The 14,169-nt window shown below is 36.0% G+C and overlaps 1 protein-coding gene across 1 annotated transcript in view; it reads right to left on the reverse strand.

The window, feature by feature from the left end:
* The window catches only part of POLA1 (DNA polymerase alpha 1, catalytic subunit), a gene marked incomplete at its 5' end in the record, with an annotated part of 206,111 nt that overhangs the window by 103,007 nt on the left and 88,935 nt on the right, over positions 1 to 14,169 (reverse strand). The window contains 2 exons of the mRNA XM_082488513.1: positions 5,945 to 6,076; positions 7,860 to 8,041. Coding sequence (XP_082344639.1) covers positions 5,945 to 6,076; positions 7,860 to 8,041 — 314 coding nt within the window. The remainder of the gene's footprint in view (positions 1 to 5,944; positions 6,077 to 7,859; positions 8,042 to 14,169) is intronic.

Below are 14,169 nucleotides of genomic sequence, written 5' to 3' on the forward strand. Positions count from 1 at the left end.
AGTGGCCAGCCTGGGGAGCCTTTTATACAAAGAGCTGAGAGAGAGATCTGGTGTCATTAAGTCTTCTCTGGCAAGGTACCAGACTGTGGGCTAAGAACTGGGAAGAATCGACAATGAACAGATCCTGCTCCTTTGCTTATGTTCACTCATTCTCAGTGGCTAAAATTTGGAGTGCAGAGAATCACACTCAGCCTCACTCAACCATCACAGAGATAGATGTATGTCCATCAGGGCTAGTAAAATCCAATGAGGACAGTTAAAACCCTTTGTAAAGACATATTGATCATTACTTTGAAACACTTCACTAAAAATCATATTGATGCTCTAAGTCTAAAACAAACAATTCCTTTACAGGGCAGACCATGGAGAAGTTGCAGTAATAGTGAATCAATTCCAGTTAATAGATGCTATGAGTGCTGTGACAAATAACTGATTACTCATCCCCAAAATGCAATACACATGGTGATCAAGGGTTACCTTTTATTATTCAATAAACATAAAATATATCAGAAAGAGATGTATAATGACTTCATATCATAGAATACTGACTGCTTTGTTCAATGATCAAGATATTTCTAATTTCCTCCGGGTTAAACAAAATGTGATTCTAAATACAACCCATCTGTCAACATCAATCAAGGAAAGAATCAGAAAATGCTACTGTGGAGGGGAGCAGAAAACTCTTGATAATCTGGTGGCAGCCTCCCTTCCCTCTCTCAGGTCCCCAGTAAACTATGAATGGAATCACATTAATCTTTTATCTTTCACTCCAATTGCTTTCCATTCTGCCTTGACTTGGAAGCTTTCAGTACTAAAAATAAACGTCTCTGTTTCTGTATGCATAAACCAAAATGACAGAGATACAAGCTCAAACTTGGATAACACTCAGAAACCCATTTCCATACAAACAGGAAGGTCTCAAAATAATCGCTGGAGTTAATTTGATGGCAGAGTCTAGCCATCTGATTGTGCCTACCACATCAGCTGGTGTCAGAATGCCTTCTATTTTCTGGCCCTACCTACTCTTCATCACATGCCCATATACTTCTAGTACTCCTAGCACAACGATAAATAAAATGTTGTACTATTGCCACTGCTAAGCACCTTTCCCTCACACCAAAGAAACTTCTTACCCCTACCCACCCACCAACCAAAAAGCTTTCAATCCCAATCCATGACTGTTGCAAGAACCTGATTACCAAAGTCATCACCATCATCTACAATCATATTTTCACCTGTTCATGTGGTGTACACCTGTGGGATGTTGGCAATATACTTGATTGAAGTGTGGGAGATTCCAGGTTTCCAACAAGCCCTGTCATCTTTGTTCTCTTAAGCGAATATGCCATGCAATCCCAAAACCTGTGTGAATGCTATTGCCTCTTATAATATTATCTTGTTTATAAATCTTTTACCTTTTTAAGTGCCCAAAATACTAATGCAAAACCCAAGAACATATACACAACAGTCAGAAGAGCAATATATATAAAAAATAATAATGCAAAGGTCTTGAAAAGTGTACCAACATGTTTTTATACTGCGACCTAATGTGCAAGCAGTAGACCACCCCACCACAGGTAAGAAATGAGAAATTTTGAGGGCTATTGAACACTGAATTTTCGCAGCTGAACAGTATAAAGTTATTTAGCATTGTTCCATAGCCTTCAAACTCACTTCTGCCTGTGGGTTACAGTGGTCCAGTAGAAAAAGACTGTAAAACAAAAACAGTGCAATACAGGTTGCACCAAGATTTTTTTCAGTATTTTTTAAAACCCTTTTAAAGTTCACATCATTTTATGCATTTTGAAAAACATAGAGATGTAAAGATACAATACACTCTTAACTAGACAGCATATAAAGAGTATCTATATAAAACCAAATTTTAGCCTATAAAGATACTAACAATACCACAGGTGTATATTTAAAAAAAGATTAAAAAACTGCTACTTCAGGGACAACAGCTTCCCAGTTCAAACAGTTCAGTATGAATTCTGCTATTGCCCAAACGGCATATACAATACGTTGGGGGATTTTGTTCAGTTCTTTTTAGTTGGCAAAACTAACACCTCAGTAGCTGAGTAAAATATGGGATTCATTTTATGGATGTGAATATTGATTTTTACAGGGTTTTTTAAAAGGGGATCTAAGAGTTGGCATTTATTTACCCAGTGCTCAAAAATGAGCATTTGAATATTCTAGTGGGAAACACAAAATAGTTTCCATCATAATAATTAGATCCACTTACTACAAATGAAATGACACCCTCCTTATGCACAAAACTTGGTCAGTTTTTCCATTTATGCTTGCATATTTCAGCTTTCACCCATTCCCTAGCATGGATGTTTCATTGATGGCTGAGGGTAACACTTCAAAAAATGAACTAGCTAAACAAACTTCCCAGCAGCACTTGACAGAGCTACACCTATTCTTCCCCATTTCCAAAGCAGTACAGAATTAATTACCAGTTCTATGGATCTATTGTAAGTATAATAGACTAAAGAGCTATCACAGACACATTTATTGTAAAAGCACAATCCCAAGAGTGTCTAGTAGAGGGCCAAAACGATTAACACAAATGCTTTGTCAGATCAAAGATAAAACCTGCACCGCCCAATTGAGGAATGAATTAGAACAGTGGGTTATCTTTCAAATTAACCAGGGCAGTTAGTGAGGAAAATTTCATGAAAGTGTAATTCTTAGCCTTTGTGAATCCACACAGCAGGCATTCTGCCAGCTGACAAGATGATGAAATTTTCATGCTTAAAAAAGCCCTCTTCATTTCCCAATTTAGATTAGCTAGCGTTTCTCTCTCTTTTCATCTATTTGCTCTTCTGAAGCAGAATTTAAAAAAAAAAAAAAAAAGAAAAAAAAGCAAGCACACAACAGGATCAATCTCTCATAGAATAATGCATTTCTGTAAAGAAAGAAAATCTTTGCATGTCATTTTTTAGATATATTTACAGTTAGGAGTATGATTATCAAAATTGATATTGTTAATACCATTAAGAAATCCATAAATACTGGAGCAATGGTAGATATATTTTGGAGGAGAGATATCAAACATTTCAATGTTTAATAGAAAAAAATGATTGCGGAAACAGAAAATTTTATATAAAGGCAAGTAATTTACAAAAACAATGGGACTGTAGGAGGCTTACAAAATTCTACTTACACACTTACATTCGCATCTTTTTAAAGGAAAGAAGTATATCACCGTTGTATTTATTTATTTATCAGTTTCATGTGCCAAAAAGGGCAAGACGATTTTCCACTTTTAGATTTTATGGCACTCCCCTCCACCCCCTAAATTTACACAGCCACATATAAAAGCATTTCAAAAGACTGATGAAAACTACATGCAATGATCTTAATCACTTAAAAAAAATATCTGATTCAAAGCTCACTGAAAAAAAGTAAGCTTATTCATTTCAGTGAGTGGTAGATCAGGCCGAAAGGCTCTTGATAGGGCTGTCTTCATAAAAGGTAGCTAATTATTTTAAAGGTTAAAAAATTTCATTTTCGCATTTTATGTTTTTGTATTATGTGCCATTTGACCAACACACAAACAACAATAGTATCTAAAAAAAAAATTTAATGGAGTGACAAAGATAAACAATATATTTGTCTATTTTAAATTGATATTTCTGTGCCTTTCACGTGCAACCACTACTACAGGAGATTTTTAAATAGGCATCTCAAAGTTTCATCAAATGTTTTGGTCAGACATTTCTTTGCCATACTACTTCTGGATGTGTCTTTATAGTTTATAGGATTATATACGTTAGTGCAAACACCCATTTGATGAATTTCAACTCCAGCTGTTGTACAGTCACTACAAGTACTTGATGAAAGAAATAAACTAAAACTCATAGCATCTGATTTTCTAAGAGCTAACAGGACAAAAACATTACTTGCCCAACTCCATGGAACTTTAATTTTCAAAATGAAAATTATTGTGCAATTTGGAAATTATTTTTTACAATAAAATAACCTCACATTTCTAGAGTCTGAATGTATCCCACAGTCAAAAAGTAGTTCTAAACCTTATTATTACAGCTAACTAGGTTAAAAGTAGATTCTTAGGACTAAAAATATAACTGAGTTTATATAAAGCTTTTACTTACAAGGACAAATAAATTCCCTTTGAAGGACACTTCATTATCCTATATACACCATGTAGTACGATACTTAATAGATTTTAATACTATGTAAGCAAATTGCAGCGTTCAATATTTAATCCTTTCAGCATTTCACAGTTTGGCTCACAACTTAGTCTTTTTAAAAAAAGAGAAGCAGAGTAAAATATTACATCACTTTTTGTTCTTATTAGTAATAAGAATTTTTCCTGCCCTTAAATGTATCTTCCTGCATTCAAGTTTACTATTGCATATCTTATGCACACATTTTCTAGCACTTTATAAGCCAGAAATTACTTAGCATGTGGCATTGTGTATTATCATAACGTACACGTAAAAAATCTAAAAAAGTTAATCAGAAGCAACTTTTATACAACAGCAGTTTGTGAAAACATATTACTTTGACATATTATTTAATAACACATTGTATAACTTAATATAATATGTATAGTAATATCAATTCAATGATAATTTTGCAGCCAGTTGGCCTTTGCAATAAAGTAACATGAGATCTTGCATTCTGGTATCTTCACCTGTCTGAGTCATCTACCTTTAACTTCAACGGAAAGGAACAATCTATCCGTACTTTGTGAAATACTGCCTGAATTTAAATACTCTAAGAAAGTTTTGTGCTCCATTTTGATGCAAAGACCTTCAAAAGAAGTATTTATACATTCAGAAATCATTAAATTTCCAGAAAAGAGGTTAGAAAACACCTACAACTGCAATAAGCACTAACATAGAAGATGACACAAAATGCACAGCTAGTATTGAACTATAATGATAATTCTTAGCATTGTAGTTGCTGTCTGCAAAAGTATTAAGAAAACGCCCCACAAATTAGGTAAGCCATTTGTTTATAGGCCACATTTTCAAAAAGAACTTATGGTTTTGAGTATATCAAAGGTTATGAGCACCCAATGGTTATGAGTGCTTTCAAAATTGATGTCTGTCCTGAAGCTGTGAAACAGGCAACATTGGATAACCAAAAAAAAGAAGCAGGCAATAGGATGAGATGATCTATGAAAATTTGACCAATATGGCTAGCTGCCAATTCACCAAATATGATGCTTCCAGTATATTAGAGATGAAAAGCACAGTGATATAATTTAAAAATCATGGTGCGTTTTTTCCTAACCAGTCACCATTTTGGACATTGCAAAGATGGGAATTTCAAATAGTACACATTGTTTTTTCCACAATGCCACACAAAGCCAATGACTACTGTGGGCACTTTGGATTTCTTGCACTGCACCCTCCAAAAAAAGAATTATATCAAATTAGTTAACTACCCATCTTTCTCCTCTTTTATTCCCCTCCCAATCATTATGAAGAAAGATTCATCGTATTTCCCTTCCTATTGTCCTTCAAATAATTTTTACATTTAGCTTTCCTTTTCACAGTGTAACACAATATACATCAACTTGGGTTGGAGAAAGAGAATTTGATTTCAATTACATGAGAAACTGATATCTGCATACTTGACAGGCTTCATAGATTTTTGAGAAAACATTAAGATAATTAACTGCACTTTTTCATCTAAAAATTTGGAAAACAGAGCTATTACATCTGTAATAATGCTGATATAGTTACAAAAATTTTAGTACATCTATTTTGACTTGAGACTGAACTGAGAAAACACATTCTAAATTAGTATTTGAAATCATTAATTGATTATTTTCATGAGGTTGGGTTTTGATGTTGCATTACCTTGGACCATACAAAAGAAGGTAACATGACATTCACTAAAAACTCAGCACCACTTAGAAAACTCACTACATATGGCAAAATATTTTCTAAATACTTACATTATAGTATTTTCTTAGGTAACGTCTAATATCCAACAGTAATTTGTTGTTCATTTGAACCACATAGTTGAAAGGAAGCTCATCACATTCAGTCTTACTGCACCTTTGCAAGCTAGGTTCAATAAATCGCCCCTGAAAACAGAAGTGTAAAACCAGCATGCATTATTACAACAGGTGATGGCAGCAGAAGTTATCAAACAAGTTTAGACATAATATGTATTTTTTTAAAATAGTAAGTCTTAAAGGGCCTCTAGTATCTAATCTAGACCTTCTTTCTTCCCATCACAGTTGGCCAAACCCACATAAAGACTTCTCTGACCTACAGTTTTCCCATTCTATTCTTAATGAAGGGTCTTTTGGAGAACATGCTGCTTCACCTGCTACGTTAATCACTCAAAAAGATGATGTTGAGTAAAAAATTAATCTATGGACAAATCACAATCTCCTGTCTCCCCTGAAGCAATGCAGGTTTGTTGTTTTATCAGGGACACCAAAGTTCTGCCCAAGCCCACTGATTAAAACACTGAAATCAACCTATAAGATACCAATTATGAAATCACCAACAGGGCTGTAGAGACAAACCTTGTGTTAAACAAGAATGACATGATCGTCTTTTATTTTCTCCAAGTGCAGAGAATAGCTCTTACAGTTTTACACCATCTTGTTCCCCTTACTTTCAAAACCTTCTGAACATCTGACATTAAAATTTCAGAAACTGAAGGGATGCGTGAACAGCTGAAATTAAGTTAGTAGAATTCTCACTAAAATAAGATCAAGCTTGTAGGTTGGACAGTTGCACAACTTGGGGAAAACTTTCTTTCAAGGTGAGCTTTGCTTTTGTGAGCTATCTTGGCTAAACTGCTACCCACAACACTAAATAATTCCAGGTGGAAGTGAGGGGTTTTTTTGTGGTTTGGTTTAAGGGTTTCTTTTGTTGTTTGGTGTTTTTTTTTTCTCGTTTGCTTGGTTTTTTCTTTTTTCTTTTTTTTTTTTTTTTTTTTAAGGAGTTTAGAATCCACTTCTCTCCAGTTAGCCCATCTGCAAGTTGTCAAGCCTACATACAATTAACTATCTTATTTACAGCTGTAATGAACAAAAGTCAAGGATTCACAAAGTATCACTCGATTTGTGTGTCTTTTCCTCTTACTTGCGTCCAAAGTGCTTTATTTTGATTCAAAAAAATGCAAAACATCTGCTGTTTGTCCAAATTAACTTAAAATAATTACTTTTAATTTAGATAAAAGATTTATTTGCTTTCAGTTTCAAGGTTTTCACTACTCTGAAGCTCGCTAATTTGCCAATGACTAATACATACATAACATTGCTGTAGAGTTAAATACTTGGCGCTATTTCAAGTTGTGATCCAAGGTCAGAGATACATTTTTTGGCAGAACTTCTCAACAAGAATGTACCCCTATGACTTTTTATGTTTGATACACAAAGACAGAAGGAAAGATAACACAGAAAAACCTTACTGCCAGGAAGGGAGGTGGGATGTAGCAAGATAAATACAAGTTTCAAAAACACTTTGTTCCAATTAATATGATTTAGGATAAGGAATTGCCATTGCTATAACAAAGTTTCATTAAATAGAGAACTGGAAGTTACTAAGGTGTTAAGATAAGGATTCCTTAAAAAGTTACAGCAACAATCATTCACGACTGTGAGCAAACAGATTAATGAAGCCAGATAATCTCAAATGTTCTGCTAGACAACACAGCTGAAATGCAAAAATGGGGAAAATATTTCAGCACTATCCTATCAGCAAATTTCTGTTCCAAAGCTATAAATAGCAGGACTCAAACAATATGGTATCTTCTCCTACATCATACAAATCCTATCTGAAAAGATGTTCTCTCTACAAGTATTCTTCTCCCTCACCAATGAACAGAAATGAAATAGAAAAAAAACTAACCGAACCATCAAAGACATTGTCATAAATATTTTCTGTTCCGCATTTGAGGCAGCAAAACTTGAATCTTTCACAATCCCTATATTTCTCCTCATCAGTGAGCTGAGCTGGGCCACCAACCAAGGCATCATTCTCCTCATCTTTATGGTAATGGTGATGGACTCTGAATTGGGAGGGATCCAGTCCTATTAATAAGAAACAAAAATTTCAAAAGACTAAGAGGTCAACTATACAAGTAGGCTCATTTTTCATATGCTTGGTGAAGCAGATTCAAAAGAGAGTTACAAAATGTAAATGCAGAAGCTGAAAATCTCTCCTTAGCAAAACTTCCTCTATAAAACATAAATACATTTTACAATTTTTAACCATGAAGAAAGGTTCACAAAACATGAAGAAATCTTCTTACTTATCTTCTTACGCAAGATTGCTTTATAAATAAAACAAGCACGCTCCATTATCATGGGAGTATGCGACAGAACATTTTGTTTCTGAGGAAACCACTCCTAACGGATGGGTTTATTGTTATTTTCTTCTTAAGTCACATTGAAAATATTTCAATAAAAATGTGCATCGTTATTAAGAAACAGTCTTTAAATCAAAATGGCACCATTAAAACTGAAAACAGAGAATAAAAACCCCATTAAAGAAACGCGGGTGCACTGCTATTACCAACTCCTTCAAGTCCGTATACAACTGCCAACTCTGATTTCAATGCAGTGGTCGATTTCATTTTGGCTCAGTGGTTAACAGCATGTAGGTTTCAATCTAATGCAGTGGTTAAAATTCAGCAGCAGCATTTAAAACGACAGTGCTGGAGACAAAATGCTTTATTTTTGATTGCCAGAACTCAAGATTTTAAACAAATAAATACACAAAAGAGATCCTAAAAATACTGATTCAACCACAAATAAGTAAATAAGCAAGCAAGCACGAAGTTCACTGCCCTAGCAATAAGACTGCCAAAGTAAACTTAATAAAAATCCATGGGTTTTGTCATCCTTTGTTATGTGCAACCTTTTAAAAGTCCATGTATCCCATTTACAGGATTTGTTCTAAACTCTAGCAAATAGCACATGCTAAAAAAAAAAAATAGTTAATTGAATGAATACATAGAAGAAAATGTTCAGAAAACTATGGCTTACTTCATTATTACGAAGAAAAGATCAAAGAGAGGTACTTTTAAAAAAATATTTTTAACAGAGACTGATTAAGCCAAGTAACAGATTACTATGTATTAAACCATATCTCATGTAAATTTCAATAACAAATGTAACAATTACAAGACCAAGAAAGATTAAAAATAGAAAATAAATATAGATTTTACAGTTCTTCTTAACCTTACTATACAGTACTGGGAGACTTAAAGACAATGTTTGGGAACAATATTCAGCTAAACTAGACAAATACTATTGCATATACAGAACAGTTGTGTTACACAGGCAGATATAGATTTTCTTTACATGAAAGATCTGATATGTGTGACTTTACTATTGCTTTTCTGAATTTCTATTTTGCAATAATAAAATAAATTCAAGGACAAGGAAAAATTCCATTACAAATAAGTTTATTTGGTTCTTGACAGAATAGGGGTTTCACTAAAATTTAATCAATCTTCCCAATTTTAATTTTACCAAAAGAAAAAAACATCAATGCTTAAGTAATTAACTTCCAGAAAGGCTTTAAACTTATAATACAGTTCTCTTGTATTCATTAAAAGGAAAAGCAAAAGATGCAAAAACATTGCTAATAGCTTATTTTACACTCTAATACATATGGTACCTCCCACCCCAAAAAGACTGTGGGGCTTTGTTTGTTTTCTTTGGTTGGTTTTTTTTTTGTTGTTTATTTTAAAAAGGGTTGATAATATATTTGCTGTTTTAGAAAACAAAGACTGTGTTCTGCAACACACAGGTAGTAGATAAAAGCTTTGGAAATGGAACTTGAGTTTAGTATTAAGATTTTGAAAAAAAATCAACTAAGTATGCAGTAGGTTTAACCTAAGATAGTAATGGTGAATACAAACAAAAATTCCCAGTTTACTCTGAGTTCAGAAGTTGAATGAAAAAACATCATTGCAACTTTCTGATACAGAGGTTATTAAAGTTCAGCTAGAAATCTGTCTTTGTTTCTCAAAGGGCAAATACAGAGCAAAGTAGTTCATTAAATGAAAGATAAAAAAAGATAAATTCTGGTCTTCAGACAACTGCAATTTTCCAATATTCAGTCAAAACCAGTGATAGCAAATAAGCATCTAGCCATTTGGTAATAATTTAACATAAAAAAAAAAATCATTTAAATCATTTAAAAATCACACCTATCTGAACTTTCTTAGCTGTTTTGGCTAGAGAAAACAACAGGAAAAACACTGTGATGATTCAAATGTACATCTAACTTTTGGTGTGCAAACAGCCCCAGTGAAATCAAAGAGACTACAAATCAGGCTTTTAAAGAACATGCCTACCTTAATTATCTTGTGGAATTGGGACCTATTTTATCTATTATCTCCTTTCAGAAATAGTTGGTTGGTTCAATTAATCCATTTCAGCACACTAACTGGTATCCTCTCGGACCCGGTCACACTGGTCATATTATTCTACTTGGTAAACAAAACAGGGACTATCCTATGGGTGGAGGAAAACCAAAAAATATCTGGGTTTGATTTTAAACAAATAAAGTGAACTTCTTTGAACTATTCTTTTTTTTGTTTTCACATCATGAAAAGTCAAAGGCACTTTGACTTAATCTGACATGAAAATCCTCAGAGCTGTAATTAAATTACCTGCACCACAGGTAAGCTTTCCAACCTCACCAAAACTGCAAGGTTGCATGCATGACGAAGAAATGTAACATTAAAAACACGCTGATGAACCCAGTGTGACAAAGGTAATAAAAATAAGTTCCAGTGCTTGCTTTTGAATTAATTAATAGAATCATTATAACATTTACTAACCAGCAATCAAAAGACGTCACTCAAGAAGCCGGAAAAAAAGTCAAATAAATTTTACTGATGGCAGTGCTTGAAAAGTAAGGTTTCTGCCCGCCGCTGCCCGCCGGCCCCCCAGGGAAGGGGAGCGCGGGGAGGCCCGAGGGCCCCGGGGAGGTTTCGGGCAGAACGGCGGCCGCCTGCCCCGCGGAGGGCCGAAGGCAGCCCGAGGGTTCCCCCCCTCCCCCGCCACGTTTCCTATTTCAGCCCGCAGGCTGGCCGGGAAGAGGGGGGGAAAAGTTCCCCCGCCTGCCCCTTTGCCCGTGAGGCAAGTTGCTGCGAGAGGCCGGGAAACGGCCATCCCGTGCTGCCACCTGGAGGCCACGGCCGCCCATTTCAGTCAGGGCGGCGCGGCGGGGCCGGGGCCGCAGGATCTGACTAAGCCGGGGCGGCCGAGGTCTCTGCTCCCTTTGGAAATGCACGCTTTGCTTTTATTTATTTATTTAATTATTTTATTAATTTTTATTAATTTTTCCTCAAAAAGATCCTCCTGTGCTGCAAAGCTAGCATGTCCCCCTGCGTGGAGTCCTTAAAACGGGCTCTTGTGCAGTCAGGACATGCACCACACCTCAGCAAGCCTCTGCTTCTAACCAGGTTCAGAGCGCCTCAAAAAGCCCCCAGCGAAATTCATATACTTTGGGGTTTATTACGGTATTGTCAGGAAGCCTTGCCGCTACTTTAAAAATCTTAATTTCCACCATTCTCCTCTCACTTCGCCCCCTAACGTGAGGAAAGCAACGAAACTGAGAACCTGATGCAATTCCTGTGAACTACAAGGAGGGCACACCTGTCCTCATTTCTGTCATGCTACATTAGAGGCACCTATTAAATGACTCTCTAGGAAGAAGAAGAAAAAAACAAAAGACAGTATCTTTAAGGTGGCGGTGGGTTTCCTTACAAGGAGCAGCTAACATGCAGACACTGTGCGGAAGGAGGAACCAGTACTGGGAAGTACCCTTAATGACAAGCCTCATCAGGACCCAGTAATGACTCCCTAAAATTAGATGGCCTTCCTAAGAAATGCCCAAGCACCAAGCAATCTGCAGAGCGCCAATGTGCACTCACACCTGTGAGGCAGCAGCACACGTCTCTTTCAGAAGACCATGATGCAGTCTAGGACAGCAGTCAGCAACTTCCATAATTTAGAGAAAATGATATTATGTAGTAACAGCTAAAAAAATCCCACAGTTAAGGGACTCTGCTTCCATAATGTTTAGATACTTTTGACAACACAGAAATAAGATGTGACTTTTCTTTCAGACAAGGAGCAGTACTTACGTATCAACAAAAAAAACTTCATACTTTAATGTAATTAAGACAATTGTTCTGCCAACACAGTTCTTATAGTTTAAAAGCTACAGGTGTCTTCAGGATGAAATAATAAGGTCTCCAAGCATGCAAGAAGATCAGATTTATTGAATGATATTACTGATCAGATTGCACACTTTACTTAGTTTCAGAAAACCTAAGAATCCTCATCTTGTCGCTGCTTTTCCTCAAGAACTTCAAGAAAAAGAGAGTGAGAGCAGGAGTATGCCCATGAGGTTCTCGTTTTTGGGAACAATGAATTTCCATCTCTCAAAGGCTAGGCAGACCTCCTACAATGTCTGAAAACAAAAGGCAATTTTCAGCTTGATTCCATAGTGAATAAATATATTATTTAAGGAGTTCTCAGCAATTTCTAGGTGTGGTTATTTGCTTTTGTTCTTCAGCATCTAAAACAGCTTAAAACAACTTCCTTTGAGTACAGAGAGAACAAAGAACTTTTCATCATTTTGATATGAGCCAAGCTTCCCTAAGCAGAGCTTAATTTTATGTACTCGGACTATCGCGGTGACATGTCAATGAAACATTCACATTCTGTTAAGTACGAAACTGAGATCTTTTTTTCTACAGCCATTCTCCCTATACAGACACATACCCTATGGAACACAATATATCAGATCAGGTGGAGGAAGACACACACAATGAGAATGCAACCAAGATTTGGTCCACAGATATGACGCTTAAATATCTTCCAGAATACCAGCCTTCTTCTTCAGAACAGAAAAATATGCTCTTTTGCAATATGATGGGAAAAACGACAGGAATTTGGATGTGGAACATGACGAAAATACTAAGCAAAAAAGCCCAACTTAGCAACACAGAACAGTAAACAGTTTTCATGTTTGCTTGTTTTAGCAAGCTGGGCTCAAGCATCTTGTACACTTTTGTATCTTGTAAACTGTTCGCAATTTCTTTGAAATGAAACCACTTGACTATTCCTCCAGTACTGTTAAAAAAAACAAAAGCTGTAAGATAACTTCAGCTTGAAACAATTTATGTACAACTGAGCGAGTGCTGTATATAAAGACATAAGTAGAGCAGAAGTTTTGAAAAAGACCTGACTTTACCCCCAAACTCAATTAAAGCATTCTGAAGAAAACCAAGCTGGAGAAGGAGATAACATTTTTACAGCACAGCAAGGTCAAGCTGAACACATCAGATCTAAGATTGTAATAGATACATACAGGTTTTCAGACTGACAATTGTGGACTATTAATAAACTCTCAGCTGCATGATGCTATTATAGACCATAAAAGAAATTTTCATCTTGAACGTACTATAGCACAAAAAGCAGCATAGGCATTTGCAAACAATAGATGCTATCAAGTGGCACACAGTTCCAAAGATCTGGGCACTTAATTTAGGTGCCTGAAGGGAGCCAGTCTTTTCTGAAAATCTGACCTGTTGTGAGTAAGGAACAGCCCTGAATTTGAGCTTAACTCTACAAGACTAACAATCTTCGCCAAATAAAATCAATTAACTTCAGAAATCTTTCCTGTCTTTTACCTAAGCGAAGTACAAGTTTACCGCCTATTTTAAACTGCTTCAACCTAACCAAGAGTGCTTGACCTTTTCAGTCAGGCATACCACATAGTCCACTCCGACATCAAGGGAAAGTTGTATACCAAGGCCCTGCCACATAAACAGAATGATTTGTGTGGTCAGCCTGCATGTGTAAAGCAGGGCTGACACCTCCTCAAAGCACCAGAGCTGTTGAGGACACACTGCAACATCAAACGCCCCCAAGAAATACACTTGCAGACTCCCAGAAAAAGCAAAATTCCCGTCTTTTTTTTTTTCTTCTCTTCTTTTTAAAGGGATAACTTGGAAATGGAAAAAGCTGCACATTACGCAGACTGTCTTGGGAGATGAAGATGTTTCATGGCTAGCACCCTTCTCAAGAAGCAACAAGACAGAAACTTACTGGCACACATTTTAAGCGCAAACTGCAAGCTCACCACAAGCAGAACCTGCTATTAGCAAGTAATCTACAGAGATGCAGCA

This window comes from Vanellus vanellus (assembly GCF_965231255.1).
Source record: "Vanellus vanellus genome assembly, chromosome: 1".
NCBI lineage: Eukaryota > Metazoa > Chordata > Aves > Charadriiformes > Charadriidae > Vanellus > Vanellus vanellus.